At 45.9% G+C, this 26,608-nt stretch overlaps 1 protein-coding gene and 2 non-coding genes across 5 annotated transcripts in view; all 3 read left to right on the forward strand.

The window, feature by feature from the left end:
• Positions 1-25: 25 nt before the first annotated feature.
• SF3B3 (splicing factor 3b subunit 3) overlaps positions 26-26,608 on the forward strand; it is a 30,505-nt gene continuing 3,922 nt past the window's right edge. The window contains exons 1-22 of one of the 3 annotated variants that reach the window (XM_074583282.1): positions 26-164; positions 882-994; positions 1,408-1,734; positions 2,885-3,057; positions 3,433-3,574; positions 4,673-4,785; positions 5,576-5,713; positions 6,727-6,830; positions 7,997-8,162; positions 8,500-8,595; positions 9,129-9,201; positions 14,669-14,820; positions 15,240-15,395; positions 15,806-15,961; positions 16,658-16,801; positions 18,402-18,524; positions 20,003-20,157; positions 21,298-21,472; positions 22,091-22,296; positions 23,250-23,406; positions 24,806-24,931; positions 25,967-26,179. In XM_074583282.1, coding sequence (XP_074439383.1) covers positions 925-994; positions 1,408-1,734; positions 2,885-3,057; positions 3,433-3,574; positions 4,673-4,785; positions 5,576-5,713; positions 6,727-6,830; positions 7,997-8,162; positions 8,500-8,595; positions 9,129-9,201; positions 14,669-14,820; positions 15,240-15,395; positions 15,806-15,961; positions 16,658-16,801; positions 18,402-18,524; positions 20,003-20,157; positions 21,298-21,472; positions 22,091-22,296; positions 23,250-23,406; positions 24,806-24,931; positions 25,967-26,179 — 3,165 coding nt within the window. In that variant the 5' untranslated portion in view covers positions 26-164; positions 882-924. Of the gene's footprint in view, positions 165-357; positions 377-804; positions 995-1,407; positions 1,735-2,884; positions 3,058-3,432; positions 3,575-4,672; positions 4,786-5,575; positions 5,714-6,726; positions 6,831-7,996; positions 8,163-8,499; positions 8,596-9,128; positions 9,202-14,668; positions 14,821-15,239; positions 15,396-15,805; positions 15,962-16,657; positions 16,802-18,401; positions 18,525-20,002; positions 20,158-21,297; positions 21,473-22,090; positions 22,297-23,249; positions 23,407-24,805; positions 24,932-25,966; positions 26,180-26,608 lie in introns of those variants that run through there. The other 2 variants (XM_074583284.1, XM_074583283.1) reach the window with 2 other exon arrangements.
• On the forward strand, positions 2,067-2,148 carry LOC141743226 (small nucleolar RNA SNORD111). Its single transcript, XR_012586993.1, has one exon. It is a non-coding gene; the product is annotated as a small nucleolar RNA SNORD111 (small nucleolar RNA).
• Positions 4,985-5,064, forward strand: LOC141743227 (small nucleolar RNA SNORD111). The gene has a single exon (XR_012586994.1). It is a non-coding gene; the product is annotated as a small nucleolar RNA SNORD111 (small nucleolar RNA).

Below are 26,608 nucleotides of genomic sequence, written 5' to 3' on the forward strand. Positions count from 1 at the left end.
GCTGCGGGCAGCCCTCCCCTTCACGCACGGCGCGGGCGCGCAAGCCTGGCAGAAGGGCCCCGCGAAGAGGCGCGGGCGGGCAGGGCGCAGGCGCGGGGCTCATGGCGGAGCGGGCCGGCGGCGCGCCGGCCTAGGCAGGAGCAGCATCCGTCGCCATCCGCCCGGTAAGGGTGGCCCCGCCGCGCCGCGCCCGCCCAGCGGCGGCCCGGCGGCTGGGGAGGCGCGGTGCGGGCCGCCATTTTGGCGAGGGGAGCGGCCGCGGGCCCCTCGGGGCTTGGTCTGTGGCGGGGGCGGCCGGGCCTTGATCCGAGGCCCGTTCCCGGAGCCTGCTGCCCGGGCGGGGGGAGCTGGGGCTGCCGGCTCGGCGAGGGCCTTGGTAAGGCTCAGGGGCGACTGAGGGCAGGTTGCCCTGGCCTGGGGGCGGTTTGCCCTGGCCTGGGGGCCGCAGCGGCCTGTGTGCAGCTGAGCTTTCCTCCCGCCTTAGCCCCGGAGGAAGGAATGAGCTCAGGCGCTCGCCCCGAGCCCTTGCGGGTAGCTCGGCTCACGTTTAATGTAACGGCGCAGGGCAGCTCTAGAGGGGTTCCCTAACTCTGTGTGGTTTCTGAACAATTAAAACCGTAAGAGCAGTAATTAGCAGGGAGCCCTCAGCAGTCACGCGGCGGTAGGGAGCTCAGCTGATGCTCGGCAGCCTGGTTATCTTTGGGAGAGCCTTTTGCCTCTTTGTGTTACTAAATACCAAATAATTTTAGCGGGGTGCCAGTCAGTCTTCTAACATAAAGTGATACGTGCAGGCAAACAAGCGGGTGGTTCTCTCTGGGTGCTGTGTGGAAAGCTTTTTTTTTTTTTTACAAAGTTTGGGTTTTTTTTTCTGCTTGTTGCAGACTCAGTGGAGTTGTGACAAGGTGAAGCCAACCTGTTGCCACCATGTTCCTCTACAACCTGACGTTGCAGCGAGCCACCGGCATTAGCTATGCCATCCATGGCAATTTCTCAGGTAATCTCTCCTAACGCATCTTGGCTTGAGCTCTTGCAGGTGGCAGTGGAAAAAACATGTTAATTTTTTACTTAGTTTGGGTGCTGAAGCTAGTCTGCTTCAGTAGAGCATTTTTGTTTCGCTGATATATTGTCATTTGCTCTTCAGTGTAGTACTTGAGCTGTTGTAACTTGTGGAAAGATCAAGAAAAGTTTGGCTTGATTACCTATAACTTAGTATTTTGTCCGCTTTCCTTGTTGGTTAAAAGATGCTCAAACGATAGTGGTGCCCAACGTGGTGAATTAGTTGCTTTGAATTCTTCCGTAGTAATCATAAAACTCCTTGGTATGTAGTGGTGGCGAAGATTTATCTCCTTGTAGGTGCGTGTTCTGCTGTGTTGTTGCTAACTCTCCTTCATCTTCTGGCTTCTTTAGGAACCAAACAACAAGAAATTGTTGTGTCCCGGGGCAAGATCCTGGAGTTGCTCCGCCCTGATCCCAACACGGGGAAGGTTCACACCCTGCTGACCGTGGAAGTGTTCGGAGTCATTCGCTCCCTCATGGCCTTTAGGCTGACGGGTGGCACCAAAGACTATATCGTCGTGGGCAGCGATTCGGGGCGCATTGTTATTCTGGAGTACCAGCCCTCAAAGAACGTGTTTGAGAAGATTCATCAGGAAACCTTTGGCAAAAGTGGATGTCGCAGAATTGTTCCAGGCCAGTACTTGGCTGTAGACCCAAAGGGCCGCGCCGTCATGATCAGTAAGTCAGTCTGTCGGCTTCTTTTCTCCTTATTTTTTTTTTTTTTTCCTGTCTTGGGGATATTTGTTTTGGAGCGAGTTTCTGCCAGGTATAATGGGAAGTGTTTCTTCTCAGGCAGTTTGTTAGGCTATGAGACATGTCAAGGAGAATGCAGGCATTCAGAATGGTTCCTTCACGCTGATGGAATTGCACAAATTATTTCTAACATTGGGCCAGAACAATTTGGAAAGAGGCCAGCTCGCTTAGCGGTGCGCAGAGCCCTGAAGTGTGATGTCTGGGAGAGAAGTTGGGATTGCAGGCGTCCATGGTGCAGCGTAGTAAGTCAGCTCCCACAGCCTGAAATGATGTTACGGATTCATGTCTCTTCTCTGAGATGTATCGTGGAGACGACTAGATGCGTTTCTGATCAGGCTTCACAGGTAGAAAAACACTTGGGTGATTTTTCTATAAGATTTACCATGAGGTGTCTTAGTTACTTGGTATGTGAACTGTCTCGGTTTGCCAAAGCCAGCTTTGTGCGATGCTGCTTTCCTGCACGCTGAGAGCAAGGACTTGCAATGATAGGTAGTTCAAAAGTGCCCCTTTATATCGGGAATAACAATAATGTTGTTTCCTTTCTAACAAGTCTTATTTTCACGGAGGAGAAGGTAGCACGATTGTGCCATTCACGTTGATAGTTAAGGGTGGTAAGTGTTTGTTATGTTGTGGATGCCGTGTATCAGGCAAGAATACTTTTTTAGTTAAAATATTTGAGGAAAGGTCTTCTGGCCAAATGGTGGAACATCTGGCTACTTCTTTCAAGTTGTTTTTCCTTCCCTACAGTCTGTCATCTCTCACGTACGTGGTGGAATGAGTGAGTGGATCTGCCTGTATCTATTGTAGACTGACCCTTTGAGATACATCCAGCCAGCCCGATACTCAGTCTTAGGCTTTAAAGAGCGAGAGTTGTCATTTGTGCTTGTGGCCCAAAACGTTTAAAACGAGACATTCGAAGTTAATTGGCGGTGCAGAGATAAATACCAGTGGTGAACTTCAGCAGAAGTAACGCTGACATTCTCTTGTGAAGTTGTGTATCAATATTGGACTGCAGCTATCATCAGATTTGATCACCAGGAGATGTGCTTCAGGCGCTGTTGTTCTTTCCTTGCAGGTGCGATTGAAAAGCAGAAGCTGGTGTATATCTTGAACAGGGATGCTGCTGCTCGTCTCACCATTTCCTCCCCGCTGGAAGCCCACAAGGCCAATACCTTGGTCTACCACGTGGTGGGAGTCGATGTGGGATTTGAAAACCCAATGTTTGCTTGTCTGGAAATGGATTATGAGGTGAGAAGAACTCGATCTTCCCTTTGCTGTCTTTTGAGCTTTGTTGTTCCTCTTCTATTCTTAATCTGTGGAGGTGGGGAACATTGGCTGCTTTTGCTGTCTGAGACAATTTTCATTTGTTGTGAGCTTGCTTACTTTTTGTCTTGCCTTCAGTTACAATAGGCAAGTTTCTTCTGTCATGGTGATTCTTCTTAAATTCTTGTTGTTCTACTGCAAACGTGCATATTTTCTTCCTCTGAACCTTTTTTGTGCATCTTCCAGCAAGCCTTCCTTTGGACTTCGTTCTAATGTTATTCAAAACTGTTTCCCCGTGCATCAGCGTTGCTCCTCCTGTAATACCTTTCTTGGAAGACATGTTCATGTGTTGTGTTTTAGGAAGCAGACAATGATCCAACGGGAGAAGCAGCAGCCAACACACAACAGACCTTGACGTTTTATGAACTGGACTTGGGTTTGAACCACGTTGTTAGGAAATACAGTGAGCCCTTGGAAGAGCATGGCAACTTCCTTATAACAGGTACTGCCCACTGAGCCACTAAGTCATTTTCCCCTGTATCTACTTGGGTCCAATTCCCCAGGGATAACAGAATCAATACTCTTCATGTCTTAGGAGTTGTTCCAGTGGTAGTCTGAGCCATTAGTATAAATTAGCTGACCTTGGAGTCAGGTGATAAGTGGTGGTTCACACATGGAAATATGCAAGAATTCACAGACAGAGCTGTGGTTTGAAAGTGCTCCTCGTTTCTCTTCTTTTAGATGTATTCTGGATATTCTCTGGCATCTGAAGCTAAGAGATGTTAGCTGAAGTTAGCTGGTAGCAGATGCAAAAGCATGTATTTTTAGAAAACGCATAGGTGCTGTTGTACTCTCTTTCTTGCATGGGATTCCAGCAGCTAATATGTGTTCAAAAGGTGAGCAGATAAATCCATGGGCTAAAAGCCCACCTTACAGGGATTGGATGCAAAGCCAGCCTAATGCCTTCTACCTGGGGAACTGCTGAACCGCCGCGGGCTCTTCTCCAAGCACAAAGCAAGCTAAGCTAGGAGAGTATCCTTGTATGCATGCCGTGTTGTTGCATCTTCTGTAGGCAGCTGACAGACACCAGATATTGGGCTGGATCTGACCACCGCTGCTGTTTTGATGATATCTTGTTGTGCTGGGATTTCAATAGAAGCATTTGAAAAAAAATGTACTCTAAAAAAATGAAAGATAGGTCAGAAAACCATCTGGTGGATTTTTCGACAGCAAGCAAATGGGCTAGTAACGCAAGGGTTGTGCTTAACTGACAAGTTGCTAATGTGGTATCTGGGGCACGTCATGGCTTTCTAGATGAGAATAAGCCAGGAAGGGTAAAACATCAGCAACTTGTCTGAAGTTGCATCCTTCCTTTTTCTCCTTCCTGGTACCCCAGTTCCATCTGCACTGTTCTTACACCGACCCAGGAAGCTGTACTCAGTGTTTTGTCCTCTCCTTCGATAAGAGTAGATTTATATATTCAGAGTGATACAGAGCAATGGAAACTATGTTGCTTTAAAGGAAACCAAAATAAATGTTCTGCAGTCAGTGAGATCTGTGCTAAGGTTTTTTTTTTTCATGTTTCTTTTTTGTGTTTCAGTTCCTGGTGGTTCTGATGGACCTAGCGGGGTGCTGATCTGTTCTGAAAACTATATTACTTACAAAAACTTTGGTGACCAGCCTGATATCAGATGCCCAATTCCCAGGAGACGGGTGAGAATTTGGGAACTCCTGACTTTTTTTTTTTTTTTTAAGATAATCTTTGTCAATGCTAAATGCATGCTTGATATCTGCCTTTTGAGGTTAAAGGCATCAGAGAGGTTTTACAATAAGGCAAAAGCAGTTAAAAGTCTGTTTCTATCGCCTACCTTCCTGGCTGCCTGTATTGTTGTGAGGGAAGACGGGGTGGGTGTAGCCTGAGGTGATGAGTTTGCTTCATGTCTCTTCTCTGAGATTTATGCTGGAGATGCTCCAAAGACTCTGATCAGGCACCGTGGTGGCAGTGCTGTCAGTGTAAGATACCATTACTTGAGATAGTGAGTCATGGTTGCCATCGTGTGCGCAGGTGAATTCGACAGCTGCTCTGTTACATCTAAGGCCGCTTCCTCCTCCTGTGCTGTAGTAGATTGTACTGTGCTTTGACAGTGCTTTGAACACCTGCCAAGCTTCAGGTGCTCAAAACCAGCTGTATGTGGATTCCAGTCTTTTCCTCTGTGTTTGACTTTGATATGTGAGAGAGTTTTCTAGGCAGGAGGGCCAAAAAAGATAGGAGAGGGGATGCTTAGGCACAGTATCTTAGAAACATGTTTCCTTCTGGGGCAGAGATGTACCAAGGGTAACTACAGGTGTAACAGAGGGGGTGCACTTTATGTTGAAAGCCTCCTCTCATATTGTCAGCTCTCAAGGCACCTGCAAAACGGAAATAATTCAGTTGGTGAAATCACATCTGCACTTGCTGGGTAATTTTTTTTCCACCAATGACCTCTGCTTTCTTCTGTGACAGAATGACTTGGATGACCCAGAGCGAGGTATGATTTTTGTCTGCTCTGCTACACATAAGACCAAGTCCATGTTCTTCTTCCTGGCCCAGACAGAGCAGGGAGACATCTTCAAAATTACTCTGGAGACTGATGAAGACATGGTAAGCATCACATGAAGAACAATAAAAGCGTTCATGGAGAAGAGTCCTTAGTTATTTTGCCTGATTCTCTAAAGTGATAAATATTTAATACTGTGGTTTGAGCTGTGTGGTGGCCTGTGTTCCACATGATTTGTAATACGGTTCTACCCACAGTTGTAATTGGTGTTTACTCATATAGAGATGCAGCACAAGGTTTGCAAAATCCTGTGAGAATTACGCCGCAGAGTCACTTGGGCGTATTTAGACGTTCTGCAGGCAGTCCTTTCTTCAAAAGATGTATTGTGAAGTGTGGTCCTGGAGCCTGCTAGAAGGTATTCCAGAAACTAATTCTGGGGAACTTAGTTTCTCTCGATCACAGTAGGTGCTCTCTGTTTCACCTCTTAATTGAATATTTACATGCTACAATCAATCTTTTTGCAAATTGAGGTAGCTACCTTGGTACAGCTGGTCCATGAGCTGAAATAACGAGCTCAAAGTGGCTTGCTGCTGCTTGTCCTAGTATACAAAATATCAGTTGGGGTGTTTGAGTAAATGTTGAATGTTAGTTCCTCCTTCATCTACACATGTGAAATTTGGTACAAGGGATAAGACATGTGAGGCATCTCAAATGTCTTAAGATTGTTCTTGGATGTTTCACCAAGAGCTGTTGTGACCATATCAAATGTAGAAATTTGCTCAGGATGGGTGATTTTTCACCTGTTGGGGAACGCTGGTGTTAAGTGGAGCAAATTTCTTCTTTCTTTTAGACAACATTTTCGCAGGTGTTTTTTTCCAAACTGACTTTTACGGAAGCCAGAACATTTAAGAATAAAACAGGCAGCCTGACTTGTCTGTTCAAAATAGCATGCTGCATTTTGTGATTTATAATCTGCTGCCCCAGACTACTGATGCAGTTAAGCCTGGCCCACTCTTCCTTTCTTTAAAGAGGATAGCTAGGCAGCTTTTTTTTTTTAATTAAATCACACGTGTAGCTGTAGTACTTTTCTAGCAGTTTTGTCTTCCTCTGCTCTCAGGTAACAGAGATTCGGCTGAAGTACTTTGACACAGTTCCTGTCGCTGCTGCCATGTGCGTGCTGAAGACGGGGTTTCTCTTTGTGGCATCTGAGTTCGGAAACCAGTGAGTAAACAATTTTACATCAGCATTTTTCCCATGAAACAGACTGTGTTCAGGACTGCAAACTGACCCTTGAGCTTAATGAACATATAAAGAAAACACCTCTGTTCCAGTGGGTAAGTTAATGCTTTGTTCACATGGCTTGAGCAGAACAATTGGTTTAGACTGACACAACGGGGGAATTTTCTTGATGTTTGAACTCAGATTAGATATTATAGTGCAGAGAAAAGATTACATGCTTTAGAAAAACTGAGCGTTTGCAGTTCATGTAGGGTCCATCATGTATCCAGATGAATTACCTTTTAATTAGTTTGATAGTTTTCATTGAACTTTTGTGTGTTACCGCCCACTCAGAAGTAGGTAGGATTTGTTACCAGCAGCTGTGGTCCTTTCCTTGATAAATGTATACTATGATACTCATGTTCGGGGTTCTGGAATGCTCTGAAGACTCAAAGAAGACTTTGTACACGTTGTTAACAGTGTCTAAGTGGGGGATTCACAGGAATTGGAGGCTTACACTTCTTCCTGACTACCTCTGCAGTCAGCCACTTGGGGGAGCTCCAGGCAGTTTACTGGAGTGAATCTGAATTCAGTTGTACAAAGCAGGCTTTTGAGGAAGCCATATTCATTTCAGCTTTATTAAAACCAGGAAGTAAATCAGTCTGGTTTTATGATTTTTCCTCTGACGTTTAACTTGATTGTTGTGGTATTTAGCCTCATAAGATGGAATAGGGAGTGCGGTTAAAAATAATGAAGTGAAAGTCTTCCAATAAAATAGATCACTGGAGTTGTGGACTTAGCCATTGGCCTTGCTCTTGGCCTCAGCTGTCAGTTGGTGCTTTGGCTTTAACACGAGAATATCTGAAAGGCTCAAGGGTAAACAGAGAAAACACTGAAACCCTGGGATACCTTGCCAGTGACAGTTACAAATGAGAAGGTTTGGAGGGGGGAGGTTGCGGTGGGGTTTTTGTTTGTTTTTGTGGACCTCTGATTCCCTTTAAACCTTTTGTTACCAAGAAGACAATCCTTAAGGCTAACTTGTAAAGCTGTATAATGTAGGGAAGGATTTTTCTCCTCCCTGCCGCCTGAATATCTGGCTAAGCCTTGCTTAGAGAAGGCTACATGGACTTTGCACTGAACATGCTGTTGCTCTTGCCTTCTGTCTCAAGTTACCTGTACCAGATAGCTCACCTGGGTGACGATGACGAGGAGCCAGAGTTCTCTTCTGCCATGCCTCTTGAGGAAGGAGATACGTTCTTTTTTCAGCCACGACCTCTCAAGAACCTGGTGTTGGTGGATGAGCTGGACAGTTTGTCTCCTATTCTGTGTTGTCAGGTATGTTGCCATCAGCAAGCTCCCAGCCACCACATAAGTACGTCTTATTTAACAGAGGAATTGATCACAGATGCATGATTTTATACTTGGGCTCCGGGTGTCAGCCCGCAGTCCTGTGCTGCTCCTCTGTTGACCATCAGGCCAGTGTGGTCAGTTCTCTGCTCTGCAGAGACTTTGGTTAAAAATGGACATTTCAGGGCAGCAGATGGTATACCCTACGGCACTTCACTGTTTTCAGTGTTTGAAAAAAACATTCTTAATGCAGTAGTATGGCATATGTGGCTTGGTTTTATTTTCACTTCCTGCAGATATTGTTTGACACTATTTCTCCATGCAGATAGCGGATTTGGCCAATGAAGACACACCCCAGTTGTATGTGGCTTGTGGTCGGGGGCCCCGGTCATCTCTGAGGGTTCTAAGGCATGGACTTGAGGTAAGACCTACAGCATTTCAGAAGAATAGCTTGGGAGGCGAGGACAGTGAGAGGAAATCCTTAAAATAAGGGTTGCTGAAATGAAGGGATTCTTCTTTTGCTGTAATTGGGAGAGAGCAACTTTTTCTAGGCTTGTGTCTTGGAAATTGAAGGCTTGGGCTGTTTATTCATAAAAACCTCAAAGGCTTTTTATTAAGTTGACTCCAGCCACCTGCATTTTGTCTCTTCTCATACTTGAGTGTATTGAGCTGGAACGTTCCTGGTGTCTTTGCCAGCTGCTGCTGATCTCTTTGCTGGGGGCAGGTGACCTTGTTTTAAAGTTGATCATCCAGACCTCTAATGTTGCCGTATTATTGCTGAATGTATTCTACCCTGTAGCACATCTGGCATGGGGAGAGAGCATCAGAATTGGGAATTACTAGCTTTTCTGCCTGGTTGTGGGAAAGCTTAAAAACTGCTGGTGGTTTTCGTGGCTTACTGTGGTAAGTCTAAACATCTGTTTGCGAAAGAATCTTGTTCCTGTTTACGTTTAGGTTTCTGAAATGGCCGTCTCAGAGCTGCCTGGTAACCCCAATGCTGTATGGACCGTGAGGAGACATGTTGAAGGTATGCAGTATTTTCCTAAAGCACAGGGATGTTCTCGGTGTGTTTTGTTTGTTGCGGTTTTTTTGTTTTTCTGTCTGAGGAGGTAGGAGGGGTGCTGCATGATGGTTGTGTGCCATCCCCAGAAGTTATGTTTTGAATCATTAGCCACCTGTTTGTACTTAGAAGCCACCCTCTGGTCCCCTAGAATTGTCATGCTTCCCTTTGACAAAGAAGCACCTGCCTGCAGCTGCATCCGTCACCCAGTATGCTGCATCAGCTGTACGTTTGCAGCCTGAAGCTACTGAACTTCTCATCCTTTCCCACTTCCCATAAGTTCTTGCTCCGACATCAGCAGGCAATGATTATGCTTTTTGTTGGAGCATACTCACTGTCCTTTATATGCGTGTTGACAACTACAGTAATCAGCTCTTTGTGAGAGACTGGGATACAAATTACGGAACAAAGCAGATAAATCAGCAACAGTGTCTGTATTTTATTACTTCCCTCTATGCGTATCTGCAAAGAAAACAGTCTGTTTGGGTTAGGACACCCTGCCTATTCAAAAACCCAGCAGTGTATGGGAAGCTGCTGATTCCAGGAAGGTCAAGATTTGAAATTGGCAGAATGTACTGGATTGTGGGCCTGGGGTTTTTTTCCCTGATCTGAAATAATGGGTTTGCCTTACTAAAGTACAAGAGGAAATGTTAGCCTTTGTCTTGGGGGTGAGAACAGAGTGCCTCAGAAACACCTAAAGAGCCTGAAATTAATAAATTCTGGGTATTGACAGTCTCTGTGATGATTTCCAAGGCATTGCTTTGTATAAATCTCGCAAAGACTTCCCACAAGTTTATGCACTGGATATAGAAATGTCAGGTTGTTGCAGTGGAGACCTTAGCCTGCTGTGGTGACATGGTATCTTGTTTTTAAGCAATCATAGAGTAGTGTGTCTTCCAGGGAGCCAGTAATCCTGTGGGAATTTCAGACATTGCTGTGGAGTTTACCTTGCCATCTGAGGCCTGCCGTCAATTCCTGTGCTTGTGTTCTGAGACTCATGTACTGCCTCAGCAGCACGGAAGGAGTTTTGAGCACGAAGTGCCTTCATGTTCTCCAGAAATAAAAGGGTCAGAAGGAAAGTATTTCCATAGTTCCTGTCAAAAATATGTGCTTTTCTTAAGAGACATTCCAGTTTGTTAGACACAAGCGTTTGCTCCTGCCTTTTGGAAAAGGAGTTTGTAATGTTTGCTCCCTCTGAGAAATGGAGGCTTCTGACATCACCTTACAGTTTTAAAACCTTTTCTCTTGGGGTTCCAGGGGATGACTTTGACTTTTCAGGAGATGGAGGACCATTGCTAACCTACATGAAACAGACCAGTTTCGCTGCCTCTTTATTTCCTTCCTTCCAAGTTATCCAGGTTCCAGCACGAAGATCTTGATTTCACAAAGGCTGGAACCTGTAGCTGTTCTGAACCATGCTGCGTTTTTGAATACAGTTTAACATTATCCCCAGGTTACAACTCTTTGAATTCAGAAACTGTTTTAGTGGGTTTTAATCAGAAAGACTGCAGAACCTTTTCAGACACGTATCCAATCTTGAAATGGCCCGAGTGCTGTTTTTTGAGTGTTCATTTTGCAGTGTTGGGCTGCCTGGCTCTGCCTCGATGCCACAGCATGCGCCTGCTGCAAGGCCCCTGTAAGATACATCCAGGGTTGCGGCCTTCAAAGCAAATACTAACCTTGGCTGGTACGTGGTGATACACACTACCAATACCAAGCCTCTTTTTTTCTTCCACAGGTGGCTGGTGGTGGAGGTGCTGATCACCACAGGTGTGTACCTACTGCTAGGGGCTGCTGTACTGTCCCACAGGTTAACCACACAGAATCCCAAAATTATGGGGTTGCTTTTATGCTAAGCTTTTCAGTAAATGAATTCTAGAAGCTGGTGTGTAGGTGGAGATTGCTTCCTGTGTGGTTCAGGAGCTGAGGAGTAGAAAGCAACTCCCTATCCATCTTAAGTCTTTTGGAGAACAAAATAATAGACTGTGTCTCTGCAGAATGGTCAGTTCTTGCTAAAATCAGAGGTGCACATTTCAGGGATGTTTTTAGCTCCCTTCTAGAGTGAGGATTGGCTCCCAGCTGCTTTGTACAGACCTCCAAGAGGAAATGATTGAGTGTGCTTGAAGCACTCATAGGTATTGCTGGCATGGGAATGCCCTGTGGTTATGGAATGCGTCTGCCCATCCAGACAGAAGTGGATGGGATTTGCACCAAATCCTCTCTTGCAGTTAAATATCGAGGTCTGGGGAGCTAGATGGCTCTGTGCTTCACTGTGGTGGTAGATGTGAGCTGAGACCTAACAGTCTGCATTCCCTGCCTGGCGCTCTCGCATGAAAAGCAATGTGCAGTGAGTCACAGCTGCGGAGTCTCCATGCAGTAGTAAACAGAAGCTCAGGAAAATGCGCTGTCATCCCATCAGTACTGTTTAAGTGAGAATAATCCTGAATTTTGTGACTGCTCACGGTTTTTTTCACTGAACTCCCCTGAGCTACTGGTGACTACATTTGTATCAGTGCAAATTCAGATGCTGTGGAGCGTGAAAAAACTATATCAGGCGTGGACTGACGTATAGGAATGGAATTCTTGTGGACTAACTCAAACCGAATCCATGACAAATAACAAAAAGGACAGTAGCATAGAGTTCATGGACTGAGATGTGATGTTTTCGTAATGGGTTGTGACGTGTGCATAAAGCTGCAGAAAACTTGTAATGAAGGCACAGGAGGCTGAGTCCAGCTGTGGTTCTTCAGAGTCATTAAAATGTCTCCATTACTCACTGAAAGGAGCTAACTGGAGCAATTAGAACAGTAATAAGCATCTCTAAAGTCTTGTGTCCGCATACGAAATAATGTCTTATCTGTTTAGAACTCTGGGCAGCCTGATGTTATGCTTGGGATTGTGCGCAGCTAAGTAGATATCTTTTCATATTAAAATCTGTAGATCTCTTCTTTTTCTAAATGAGAATACTTCTCAGTGTGCCCCAGGGATTTAGTCCTCTTAATTTCAACTAGGCTGCTATATTTTCTAAACCAAAATTGTATTGTTTGAATCTAGATGAATACGTCCTATTCACAGACTTCATTCTGGTAAATCAAACCCTTTATTTCAAAAGCTCCAGCAGAGAGGCATTAAGCAACACTACTGGACTTCAAGCAAAAATGCACTTGTCACTATTATTGACACAGACTTAAAGGCATGCTCTAATATAACTGTAAGCCAGCGAAAAGAAAGAGCTAAAAAAGTATTAAGAGGTAGGAATGAGTTTTGGTGTAGAGTAGGACTAAGGGAATCTGTTTTGCTTTCAAATGGGAGTTCTTTGTCCTGCTCCAAATCACATGGTTAAGCCTCCAGCAGGGACACGGTGGTTTATCATGAGAATGACAGCCCCCAGGGAGGAAGGCAGCAGCTCTCAAGAAGTTTGGAAAGCAACGATAGTCTTTGAAATGGAATTTTTAGAACATCCTGTCTACAGGATATTTATGAATTAAATGCTTAGCCTGTGAACTGCTAGAATCTCCGTTTAAAGCGATCGAGGAATTCTTGTAGACTTCTGGTGTTGAACAACTCATGCGAGTTTGTAGGAGAGGCTGCTATTTAGTGTAGAAAATAACCAGTGTGTAATGGTGTACGTCTTACCGAACTCTTACCATCTGCTGTTAACATTAGAGAAATTCTCCTGTTAGGCCAAGTGTTTAAATAGTTTATGTTACTGACCAGGTTCTGTGTACGGTTTCAGTTCTTGTTTTCTCATTTCCCCAAGTGGACCCGCTCCTGTTTGTGGGTTTTGGGAGCATGTTGGAGGTTATAGGCTGTGACCACTTAACAGAGTAGTAACGGAGTTTATGCCACAGACCGCTGCTGGAATTGCTTTAATTATACAAAGCTCTTCGGTTTGATCAGAGCTGTGGTCTGTGTACCAGATGTTGGAGAGAAGAATGATGGGTTTTTTTCACTTGCATATTTTCAGCCGTATGTAAGAACTTTGTTATAAACGTGACACAGCAGGTTTGGCAGCGCCTCCGTCTAAACAGGGTGGATAAGACAAGGATCAGTTCCTGAAGCATTTGTTGCAGTTAAGCCAGTTCAGTTTCTTTAAGCTGCTGCATGGTATTTGCTGGCATCCTGTATTCATCCCAGTGAGAGTTTTCTGTTTTCTGTCTCTGCTTAGAGAGTCATTAGCCACTTCTCCATGTCTCTCACATTTGCAAATTATGGAGAAACTCTGCTCAAGGGCCAAAACTGTGACAGCTCTTTTACACCCTCACTTCTGCTAATTGTCTTGTGCTGTGGTGCATAAGTCTGAGCACTGGGTTGAGTTGGGTTAAAATGGGGATTATTTTCTTTTCTTTTAAAGAAATAGCGCTTGCATGACAATGGCAGCAGAAGTGGAGTTGCTTCTCTGAGGCAGTCTTATTTCTCCACTGAGGCTCCTGGCTCCGTTTCCCAACAGACTTCATTGTTTCGGTTGCTTTTGTTAGTCTGTTTTAATGACTGTACTCTCCCCCTCTTTAATGCTTATCACTTTCTGAGGAATGCAAATGAACAGCAGTAAACTGGGGCGTTCCCTTTGCCCAGTCCTACTACCAGTTCTTGGAGGTGGAACAGCTATGCTAACGAATACAGTCTGAAGAGCTCATCTGGAAATAGGGAAACTTTGTGGGAAACACTGGTAGTAGGACTGGGCAAAGGGAATGCCCCGGTTTACTGCTGTTCATTTGCATTCCTCAGAAAGTACCAGAGATAATAGTTGCGTGCCTGTCACTTATTCCAGTAGAAGTAAAGGTCAATATTTGCTCTGTCTTAAAAGCGTAATTGTTTCTCATCCCAGGAGACTGTACGGGTGGCTGTGTGAATTCAAGCTAGTTGTGCTTCTGGCTGAGGGTAGAGCAGGCTAATCCTGGGCTCCTCTGCTGCCGTGCACCCTAATCGTTCTCTGCAGCCTTTTTAGTTACATGGATGCTAGATAGAGATGTGGTCCTGCAACCTCCTGTGTGCAGCATCCGTGGGGTGGTTTCTGCAGATGGGTTCCATGTGTGCGGATTATTGGAATAGAGCATTTCGTTTGACTTTGGGCATTAAATCTGGATTCAGCTCCTCGTCTGAGGTGGGGCAAATGTCTTAAAGGCTTCTAGATTTGTGCTGTCTTTGAAGAACGTAGGCAGGAGTCTTGCTTGCCAGAATACAGTGTCATGAATTGACTCTGGATCATCATCATTTGATCCCTGGCTCAGTCTTACATTGTTTGGAGTCTAGCAGTGGCTGGCTTTTGGACAGTGTGTCCTAGAACGAACTTGCATAATACGGCCAGCAGATGTAATTATCACAGGAATTCTGCTGAAGAGTAACTGCTAGACATCTGTCAGACTGCTAATTTTGTTGGGAAGCCTTGCATTTATTTAATTGGCACCCTTTTTTCCCTGTCTCCCTTGACCAGATGAATTTGATGCCTATATCATCGTGTCCTTCGTAAATGCCACCCTGGTGCTGTCTATCGGAGAGACTGTAGAAGAAGTGACTGACTCTGGATTCCTGGGTACTACACCTACCTTGTCCTGCTCTCTTCTTGGTGATGATGCTTTGGTGCAGGTAATGGAAAGCTGCTTCTGACATGTCTGTGTATGTCTGCCACTCTCCGCTTGCTGCACGGCTGTGGTTTCTACAGCAGTGCAACGTATGTCACATCTAAAGGTGTGGATTGGCAGAGAATGACACTTATTCAGCCTTTCCCATTTTATATCTCATTAAGTGAAACTGGACCAGCTGAAGATGGTCCATATCTCCTTCAGTGTATGCTGTACTGTAGTTCCTTGCTGTAGTTCAAAGATGCAATGCTTCCAGCTGGCGAGTGGCGTTGTGCTAGTGCAGCCCGTTGCATAGCTAACGGATCACCGCTGCCAGGAGTGGTACTTGCCTTTGGCTTTTTCTGTGTCAGAACCACCAGTGAGATGGGAGTTGTGAAGGGACGGTAAATACAGAATTGATGTGGCTTTTCTTTTTTCCTTCAGGTTTATCCAGATGGGATCCGGCACATCCGAGCAGATAAGAGAGTAAATGAATGGAAGACACCAGGGAAGAAAACCATTGTAAAATGTGCTGTGAACCAGAGACAAGTAGTGATAGCACTGACTGGAGGAGAACTGGTTTACTTTGAGATGGACCCGGTATGTGTGTTAATGTTGTGAATGATTTTGGAAGAGCAAGGTGGAGTATGGGGTGTGTCAGAGAGTGATCCTTGATCAGAACCTGCAGAAAAGGATGCTGTAGTGAAGCATCGTTCTAAAACGATAGATCTGCATACCTGGACTGTGTTTAAGATGATTTAATGGCTAATTAAAGTCTCTGAAGTTCATAACTGAAGATGGAGACTGTGTACTTATCCTGTTGCTATTCTGGTTCTTCCTGTTGTAGCTGAAATAAGGCTGTAAAGAAATCGTTTAAAAAAAAAAACAAACGGAAAAATCCAAATCACTGTCTTAAAAAAAAAAAAAGGTTGGTGGGGAAGGTGTGGAGAGGTTTTTTTGGTGTTGGTTTGCCCTGCTGGCTCGTTAATAATGTGTTTTTTCTTTCTCAGTCAGGACAGCTGAATGAGTATACAGAGAGAAAGGAGATGTCGGCCGACGTCGTTTGCATGAGCCTGGCCAATGTTCCCCCTGGGGAGCAGCGCTCCCGGTTCCTCGCTGTTGGGCTGGTGGACAACACTGTCAGAATTATTTCCCTTGACCCTTCAGTGAGTAGCTGTGCTGTTTGTGCCTTTTCCATTGGCTTGAAACGTTGAGAGTGGTACTGCAGAGGTGGGCTGTGTCTGTCCAAGCTGTCTTTCCGTATTCAGATGGATGACCAGGAATGAATAGCTTGCATGGCTTTTCTCTGCTGGTTGGGAGGACGTATGGCCCTTGATCCTAACCTGTAACAGATTCCCTTGTTTGATCTAGTCTCACTCATGCCTGGAGGTTCAGCTGATGAGATATGGAAGTATTTTCTTCTTTTGTTGTTTTGGGGTTTGTTTTTTTTCTCCCATCTCACTGTTTATACCTGTAGTAAATCAGACTTATTCTGCAAGCAGGTCAGGAACAAACCAGTATTGTCATTCCTCTACCTGCAACAGATGAATGTTTGAAGGATGGCTGAAGTAACATAAACTTTGCTTAGGTCTCTCTATGCTAAATAGCTGCAAACTGTGCTAGAATAATTTGGAAGGATCCAGTTTATCTTCTCCAAACCCCAGGGCTGCTGCCGCTCCTGCTTGCCAAAATCCACAGAGCCAGCGTCTATTGTGACTTTTTTCTTTTTTTTTCCCTGTGCTGAATACTTCTTTATGGAGATTTAAAAGGGCATCTTTAAGATCCTTAGATGGAGCTTGAATCCCCTCTTGCCATGCCAAGCCTTGCTGACTGGTGTGGTGCCTCTTTTTGCTCTCCCACAGGATTGCTTACAGCCGCTGAGTATGCAGGCCCTTCCTGCCCAGCCCGAGTCGCTGTGCATTGTGGAGATGGGTGGCACAGAGAAGCAGGACGAGCTGGGGGAGAGGGGCTCCATTGGCTTTCTGTACTTGAACATTGGACTGCAGGTGAGAGATGCCTGCCTGGTTCTGACAGGCCTTTCTTGGTGAGCTTTGGCTTGCGAGATGGATTGCTGTAATAGCCTTGTAATAGCTGCTGGAGAGCAGCTCTGTGGAAAGAGACCTGGGAGTCCTGGTGGACAACAGGGTGACCATGAGCCAGCAATGGGCCCCTGTGGCCAAGAAGGCCAATGGCATCCTGGGGGGCATCAAGAAGAGTGTGGCCAGCAGGTGGAGGGAGGTCATCCTCCCCCTCTGCTCTGCCCTGGGGAGGCCGCATCTGGAGTGCTGTGTCCAGTTCTGGGCTCCCCGGTTCAAGGAGGAGAGGGAACTGCTGGAGAGGGGACAGCAAAGGGCTGCCAAGATGCTGAGGGGACTGGAACACCTCTCTGATGAGGAAAGGCTGAGGGACTCGGGGCTGTTCAGTCTGGAAAAAAGACGACTGAGGGGGAATCTTATAAACACTTACAGGGTGGGTGTCAGGAGGATGGGGCCAGGCTCTTTTCAGTGGTGCCCAGCAACAGGACAAGGGGTAACGGGAACCAACTTGAGCATGGGAAGTTCCACCTCAACATGAGGAGGAACTTCTTTCCTGTGAGGGTGGCACAGGCTGCCCAGAGAGGTGGTGGAGTCTCCGTCTCTGGAGACATTCCAAACCCGCCTGGACGCGTTCCTGTGCCACTTGCTGTGGGTGACCCTGCTCTGGCAGGGGGTTGGATGGGATGATCTCCAGAGGTCCCTTCCAACCCCTACTGTTCTGTGATTCTGTGTTACTGTGCAGCACAACACAAAACCTTACTGTTCCCTCTTTATTATAACATGTTTAGCAACTGGGACTGGGGGGTTCACTGTGTGACTTAGTAGAGGCGCAAGTTTCCCCATCCATTCCTAGACTTAAAACTAGTTAAAAGACAAGGCTTCATGTAGGACAAATTGTGCTTTTCCCCTTCCAGAAAGAGGGCATGTTCTAAAAAAGAATTCTGGGTGAAATGTTGTTGGGCAGTTCTTTAAAAACTGCCTGTAGGGCAGAGTATCAAAGAAGTAACTGCCCACAGCCACAGGCTCTGCTCTAATAACTCTGCTGTTGCACAGCTTTTTTGTTGCATCCAGTACTGACTCTGTGATCTTTGACCAAAAAATGTTGTTTTGACAATTCAACATGTGGTAAAAATAATCAGAGCACTCTAGGTTCTTTCTCATGCCTCGAGTTTGCTGTCAGAATGCAAGCCTCTTTTAAGCAACTTGGGTCTTTGGGCAGATGCTCTGTACCAAGAGGGATTAGGATCTGGAATCATCCCTCAGGTTTTTCATGGCTTGTGTGATGCACCAAACTTCTTGGTCTTTTTTTTGTTTGGGGGTGGGGGCTGTGTGGTTTGTTTGTTTGTTTTACGGTAATTCCTTTCTGCCCTACAGGAGCATGCAGGAGCTATGCTTTTTAATACTAAGAGCCAATTTAGATAGAGTGTGGTTGTAGAAGGGAATTGTACTGGAAGCTGGGAAAACAAACACCTAATTCTTCAGAAATTGAGTCTCTGTTTTGAGTAATGGCTGTAGCTTGTTATTCCTTATCTGTAATCCTGACCTAACGTTTTGGTTTGCTGATGTCAAGAATGGTGTACTGCTGCGAACTGTCCTGGATCCTGTTACTGGCGACCTTTCCGATACCAGGACCAGATACCTTGGCTCGCGGCCTGTGAAACTCTTCCGAGTGCGAATGCAAGGCCAAGAGGCGGTAAGTGAGGCGAGCTCTCAGAGGGGTGCAGATCCAGTCCCCAGGCGCAGCATCCCGGTTTTCCTTACTGGTGGGCAGGGTGGGGAAGCATCCTTGCAGCACAGCAGGACCCTCTGGGTAAGGGTGGGTAGTCGAATGACTTCATTGTGGAGCTGCCTGGCTCACAGCTTGTTCTTTTACAAACAGCCCTGTTCTTCTTGGTATTCCCCTTATTTATTAGGAAGTAATGTGTAGTGCTGCCCTGCCTTCTTTGAACTAGGACTTATCTGACCCATAGGCTCTTTTTGCAGCAGGTCTGGAAAGCTCTGAGCAGATTCTTGGGCTTAGAGACACTGAAAAATCTCGCCTGCCTTAGTGCGCAGGGACAGAAAGAGCCCCATGCAGAAAGAAATCTTACCCCTTGACTGCCTGATGCAGTTGATGACTGTCCCTGTGCATGTTGAGAATGGCTGGGCCAGGGCCTGGACAGCTGCCATGCATGGTTCAAGGAAAATATTTGCAGGATTTGGCATAGAGGGAAGAATGTGTTTCATCAGAAGTGCCATTTCCAGCATTTTTGATGTGGCACTGGGGAGATCAGCCACCCCCTCCTTGACTCATTTTTGGATGATACCTTCAGAGTTGAGAAATATTGCCGGTCAGCGTAGGGGGCTGGATCTGGGAATCTGAGCTCTGCTCTAATGTTACGGTACACTGGGTGAATCTCTTTAACTTGCTCCTGCTGCTCTGCCGGCTGTAACTCGGAGATGAGGTGCTTTGCAGCTCTGGCAGAGAATGCTTCTAGAACAGCTGAGTGCTTTTCTACTTTGAGACCAGTCTTGGTTCCTTGTCTCACAATATGGGGAGAAAAAACATACTGCTTATGGCCAGTCAGCGATGGGCTTGGAGTAGCCTGTAAGTGTTTCAGCGTACTTCCAGTTTTTGTTGCTCAGGCAGAAAGTAAAGTTGCCCTGAAATTGATTTAGCCAAATGTATCAGGCTGAAGAGTTTAGAAGTCTATCTGCTTCCTTTGTTTCCCTTAACTTGATTGAAAATTGGCTACTGATTATTTTAAGTAAATTTCACTTAGAGTGCTACAGCATTTGGATTGTGACAAAGCAGTAAATATTTATTTTAAAAGACCTGTTCCCATTAGAACATGCTATTGTTTAAAGAAAAGGAAAAAAAAAAGAGATATGAAAGTATTTGTTGATCTTGGCTTTTACAGATAACAGTTTTTATTGCACCTTAATTTGAGTATTCATTGTCTTGATGGTGCTTTAAAGTTCCGCTTCGTGCCATACACAATTTTGAGATAAAACTGTCTCTTGAAAGCAAGCAGTATCTCTGAAGATATGCTCTGAACTGGGTGGAGTCCACCCGCAAGAATTCAGTTGTTGTAGTGGGTCAGAGTCTGGCACTGTACATCCATTCAAGTTGCAAGGAGTGAGCTTGTCTCCATCCCCAGCCCTAATAAATTTGTTGTCTGTGTTACCCAGGTGCTGGCCATGTCAAGCCGTTCCTGGCTCAGTTATTCCTATCAGTCACGTTTCCACCTGACTCCCTTGTCTTATGAGACACTGGAGTTTGCGTCTGGTTTTGCTTCTGAGCAGTGCCCAGAGGGCATTGTAGCCATCTCCACAAACACATTGAGGTAAGAACCCATGGGGGAAAACAAACGCTTCTGGGCCAGGTTGCCAGGCAGAGGGAGGGGTGGTGAATTCCCACTAGACATTCAAAAGGAAAGAGGTAAAGAGACTTACCTTAAGAATTAAGGGGTTTTTTTAAGGTTAATTGATTATGGATAATGATTTGATAGAAACACTTGGATGGATTTCAGAAAACAAATGGAATACAAGGATAGTTTGCTGTCAAAAAGAAATAGGGTGCACTGCTCTGATTTGTATCTTCCAGCTTTTTTAACAACAAATGTAGTTCAAGTTATCCTTAAATTCTCCAGTCCTTAGAGAGGAGGGAAGCCTTTAATAAATGTGAACCTGTTGTGTATTAGAATCTTGTGGTTTGTGATCTGAATTGGTTACTTTGCAGAAAATAAGCCACATGATTTAAGAAATCAGAGGCATGACAGGGGGTGTATTTGTTGGCTTTTTAAAGTTCAGCTTAGATATTAAAAAGATACATGAAAATAATAGGGTAACACAAATTCAGGAGCTCTGCTTTATGCACTTGAACAGGCACTTTTTTCATATCTGTCCTCATTGAAATATTACAGCATTCATTGCTGTTAAAGGAGTCATTCTTTCTGGAGAGACTTGTGGTTTTTAGTCACCAAATGCCAGAAGAACTGGCATTTCAGCTGGCAAGTCACAGGAAGAAAGACTTGGCATTGCATTTTTCATACTCTGTTAACTAAAGTGCCTCTGAGGAGCATTTGATTACGTGTCAAAGTCTGTGTCACGTTTAGATTCAGGTGATGTGTTCCCCAAATGTGCACTTTGCATCTCCCGTGCGCTCTTTGTTCCTCTTGGGATAGACTTGTTTCAGCACTGCAGAAGCCAATCCAAAAGGGACAGGCACTCGGAACGTGCTCTGGGACAGTGAGAGCCCTCGAGTCAGGGGCGCTGCAGAGCCCACCCGTCCCACTGCATAAACTCCCATTTAGGATGCTGGTTTTGCCCCTCTCTGTAGCTGTTTGCTAGTTGCTGTCTGGCCCAAGAAAGGTGCTGCTCCTCTCCAGCACTAGCCAATTTCACAGATGTGAATCTCAACTCCAGTCGTGTTCTCTTGGACAGTTGCTTTCAGACCTTGCTTAACACACGTCTCTGTCCTCCAGGATTTTGGCACTGGAGAAGCTGGGGGCAGTCTTCAACCAGGTTGCCTTCCCGTTGCAGTACACACCCCGAAAATTTGTCATTCACCCAGAGAGCAACAACCTGATCATCATTGAGACAGACCACAACGCTTACACTGAGGCCACCAAGGCACAGAGAAAGCAGCAAATGGCTGAGGTAATTGGGGTGGGGGGATAGGTGCACTCATCCGTTCCCCAGAGGTGACTTCTGCAGCTGGAAATCCTCCCTGCTCACTAGTTCCTGGCTGCCATTGCCTGCAAGTTTTTGTGTGAATGCAGGGGCTGAAGGGAGCAAAGATTTGCCTCAAAATGCAAATTTCAGCAGAATACCCTACTTCCCAATGCTCCTTTATTTGTATGTTGTTATGGCAGCCTTTAAGAACCACGTATTGGAGGACAATCATGCTTCTGTAACACCATTTTCTGGGACTGCTTGATTGGATTTGCTTGTTTGGATTGCAGCGGGTTATTTTCTTCTCACTGTTGTTTCCAGAGTTGTTGATTTGGAGAAATAGCTCCCGAGACAACTGCCCCTTGGGAGAGGGCAGAGCTGATGCTGCTGTCCTCTGAGCTGCAGAGGCTCCCTTGGGACTAAGCTCAGGGTGGGTGGAAGCTTTGGGATTTGATGGCTTTTATGTCTTCACAGGCAGTACCTTGCCCTGGAACACCTGGGCTTAGGGGAAACAGGGAGGCTATATTCTATGCAGAGCATCAGCATGACTGGAAAGGAAACCCACTGAGCTGTTCTTTTCTCCTGTCCTTTAATGTGCCGTAGGAAATGGTGGAGGCTGCGGGTGAAGATGAGAGGGAGTTGGCTGCAGAGATGGCTGCAGCCTTTCTGAACGAGAATCTTCCTGAGTCCATCTTTGGTGCTCCCAAGGCAGGGAATGGACAGTGGGCCTCTGTTATCAGGGTGATGAACCCCATCCAGGGCAACACATTAGATCTGGTCCAGCTAGAGCAGAACGAAGCTGCCTTCAGGTAAGGAGCATTGCCAGAAGCAGCAAGAATCTCTGCTTGTGATGAGTCTTATGTGGTCCTTTCCAACCATGAAGATTCTGTGATTCTGTGGTTTATTTCCTTCTTTTTTGCTCAGCTGTTACTGAGTTGAAATCCAGATGCAGCATATTATCAGGAGACTGGCTTGAAATTCCAGAAGTGATTTCCACATGCTTAAAGCTTTTGTCTTGCCTTTCCTTCCCTTCCCACCCCAATCTGTCTTCATGTGACATTAAGAGCCTGGCACTCCAGATGTTTGCTGGACCCCAGTGCTTACAGAACAACACGGGCATGTAAATGAAAGATAAGAGAGCCGGGAACAAGAGAATGTACTGCTATCTCTCACTTCCCTTTCTCATCCAGATAAACTGAGCCTATATTAGATGGAAAGGAAGCGTCAGAGGGACTGGAGGGGAAGACCAACACAATAACCATGAAGAGTAGCAAGTGTCGCAGCAGGTGAAATGGAGTTAGGTCATGCTGGTCCAAAAGGTTGACTCCATCCTGTTTTGTCCAGGATTCCCAGCCTGGCTGAGCTAGGCACCGGGCAGGAAATAACACTGGAAGATGTGGAAGGTTATAGGTACATGTTCAAATTGTAACACCCTTTGAAAAACAGCTTCTAGTGGAGCTTTGCACGCTGCTAGGCAGTGTCCAGCTTGTGAAAGCATAAAAGTAATGCTTTGGGCACATGTGACAGCTGGAGCACATCTTTTTATATGAGGAGTGGGAAGAATGAAAGAATCTGCATTAAACACTCCTGCAGGGAAGAAAAAAACGACCTCTGAAAATGAAATGTCAGTGTTGGAAGTGTGGACTCCCAAATTTCTGCCAGGCGGAGTGCAAGTGGTGCTGTCAGGGAATCCAGTCCCCGTGTGCAGCATTCATTTGTGTCGTGATCACGCTGATCTCCTGCTATGTCTTGTCATCCCCAGCGTGGCTGTGTGCCGCTTCTCCAATACCGGTGATGAGTGGTACGTGCTGGTGGGAGTCGCCAAGGACCTGATTCTGAACCCACGCTCGGTTGCTGGGGGATTTGTCTACACGTACAAGCTGGTGAATAGTGGTGAGAAGCTGGAGTTTCTGCACAAGGTGAGAGGGATAAAAAGGCCTGTTTGGGTGACTGGGTCATTTACAGGCAGTACTGAAATAGCTGTCATTTCACCCGGAATGCTATAGTGATATTGCAATACTCAGTGAATTCTGGGCAAGAGCGTCATGCTGATGTTACACACTGTTACAGCAGCCTCTGAGAAAATAAACTGCTTCCTCCAGAATCACTCAGGACATCTTTTGCAGAGCTGAGAATTGAACACAGGTCTCCGGAGAGTCTCAGTCCTTTGGCCTTAGCTATAGTCTTATCCATCTAGTTGGGTAAATGGGAAAGGAGCAGTGTTTTTCATGCCCCTGTTAGGGAGGGGAGAATGTGAGCTCAGAGAGCTGCTCTGAGCACTTGTTTACAAAGTGAATTTGTACTTGGGTCACTTGAGCCCTGGTGCTAAGGCTCTCAGTCCTTGGCTGGCCACATGAAGCTGGTGTGAGATGTCATCTTTCCTCTGATGCTGTTTTGGTTGAGTGTAGAAATGATTAGTCGCCTAGTGACTGACTTGCTTGACAGGTCTCTGGGGCTTTAACGAGGGTTTCAGCAGAACTCCATTAAAACAGAATTCTGTTCTCCTTCCCATGTGCTTCCAGCATGGCTGAGATTTGAGCAGATGAGCACGTGGAAAGGAATGTTGTGGCTTATTCACTTCCTACAGTCCTGATGCAATGAGTGGGTTCTGTGCTGGACGAGGGCCTTTTCTGGTGCCACTGAACACCCACTTGGAAGTTGGCAGAGCTGGTGATGTGAAATAACTTCTCTTAGCCAGCGCAACCAAGCTGGGAATGCTGGAACTGGAAGCTTTCTGCATGTTCCTATTCTCTGCTGTGGCCGATGCTTTTGGATTACTGAGTGGTAGGAGGTTTTTCAGCCCTGTCTGAGTTACTGGAATTGCGGGCACGCTGTAATTGTTCAGATGTAACAGTTCTTCAGAGGCAGCTTCAGTGGCAGATGGCTGAATTAGATTCATGCCTTTGTTTTAAAAACAAGACAATCTGGATGGATTTAGGCAAAGCAGAAAATCTTTGCTGAGGATAAAGCAAAACTAAGTACCAAGGCAACAAGATCCTTGCCTGCCTTTGCTGCTTGCCCAGCGTGAGGTTCTTACAGCAGTCCAGCACGTCAGTTCAGGTGCACTGCAGTGTGTTGTCTGTGTAGTACCCAGAGCTCTGTTAGCACCACATGTGGTATGTGCTGCTGTTGAAAGACCTACAGAGGACTGACCTTTTGCCCCTCCTTTAGAAGAAGATTGTGATTAGCCTTTTGCATTGAAAGCCTTGGCGCAGGCCAGCAAGCTTCAACTGAGCCATTAGCTGGATCCATTCTGAAACTTGGTGTAAGGTTAGCTCTGTTAATGGGGGTCTCACAGTTGTCATCTTCCCTCTCTAGACCCCTGTGGAGGAGGTTCCCGCAGCCATTGCTCCGTTCCAAGGTAGAGTCTTAATTGGAGTTGGAAAGCTCTTGCGCGTTTATGACCTGGGCAAGAAGAAACTGCTTCGGAAGTGCGAGAATAAGGTACTGGCTTTTGTTCTTCACCAGGGCTGTTAACTTGGAGTGATGCTTTGCAGCAGGAAAGAAACAAGGGTTTAGCTGCTACTCCAGCCCAAGTGTGTCTGTGCACTTGGACCGCAGAGCTGGTGTGCGCTGGGTGCGTGCACCTGCAGCAGTGTCGGCAGCTCTGGCTGGACCCGGCTCTTGTGCTGCCCCTCTGCACTCTAGGCACGCATTCGGATAGTAGTGTTGCAGGTTCCTTTTTTGTACCAGCCGAGTGCAGGCTGTTAGTGGACATGTGCAGGAGTTTCACAAGCCTGTACAGACTCTGGCCGTGGCCATCTGCTGCAAATGTGAGAGGTCTTACCCGGATACAAAACAACTGCTGAAAATGTTTCCTTAGGTTAGGTGATCAGTAGGCTGGGGACAGAAGCATGGTTTTCTAGCTCTTAATTGCGTGCTCCTCCCCTCTGTCGTGCAAGCTGCGGAACCTGTGCCAGTTGCTCATTACTGCACAAAGGAGCTCCAGCAAGCTCACAGGCAGACTGGGAGCTTGTAGGGGAACGTTTTTTTGTGTGTTGGGTGTTTTGTCTTTTGTTTTGTGTTTGGGGTTGGTTTTGGTTTTGGTTTTTTTGTTGTTTTTTTTTTTTTTTCCTAAAATATGACTCACATAAAAAATTGAAGTTTTCCTTCTTGGGTCTTTCATGACCACGGTAGTGAGGGGACACTGAAGCAATGCCTGCTGCCAGGACTGTCCCTGACATCTCAGTTCATAGGGTCACCAGCAGTGCTTGTTCTCTGGACGTTAACAGGTGTTCAGCAGGTTGAGAATGACGCGTGGTGGATGTTAGGTTGCAAGGGGCCCTGTATTGACAGTGTATTTAGATTGGGGCTGTAGCATGCCAGACATGAGAGGTAGTTTTGGAGGGAAAGATGGGAAATGGGGAGTGAACCATGGATCACAGGGGGAAAATAGTGGTTCAGTAGGAGCTGGGTAGAGTTAGTGGGTTATGCTTCCCTGTTTGAAGCACTCAGGTTTTGTCCTTTCTGTCTCAAAAGCACATTGCCAACTACATCTGTGGGATCCAAACCATTGGGCACAGAGTGATTGTTTCAGACGTTCAGGAGAGTTTCATCTGGGTGCGCTACAAAAGGAATGAGAACCAGCTCATCATCTTTGCTGATGACACTTACCCCCGGTGGGTCACTACAGCAACTCTCCTGGATTATGACACTGTGGCTGGAGCAGACAAGTTTGGCAACATCTGTGTGGTGAGTGTGCTTCGGATAAGTTAGGGCTTTTTGGACACGACGTGTTTTTCCTTAAAACATCCATGATTTGTCTTAAAAGAATGACAGTCTCTGCTTCGCTGGAGACAACGCCCTGTACCATTCACTTGTTTTTAAAGGGTGACTAGCTGTCGTCATAGCAGATGGCTGCAGTTTATCAGTTTATTAATTAAAGCACACAAGTTAAAGCATCATCAGGTCAAAAACCATATTTCTGAAGTGTTCAATAACTTATGTTGAAATTGCCCCAAAACTGGCTGTGAATAAGGCTTGAAACGAAACTTTGACTGTGAAAGGGCCCAGGAGAAGGCGCCAGGGTTATCACTCTTACTTTCCCTGGCTAAACCTCATTGCTGGCATTTAGCTTTCTCTGTCACTTCCTCTTGAAAGTTGGCTTTGTCAGTGCTGACA

The sequence above is a fragment of the Larus michahellis genome, chromosome 4, assembly GCF_964199755.1.
Source record: "Larus michahellis chromosome 4, bLarMic1.1, whole genome shotgun sequence".
NCBI classification, from domain to species: domain Eukaryota; kingdom Metazoa; phylum Chordata; class Aves; order Charadriiformes; family Laridae; genus Larus; species Larus michahellis.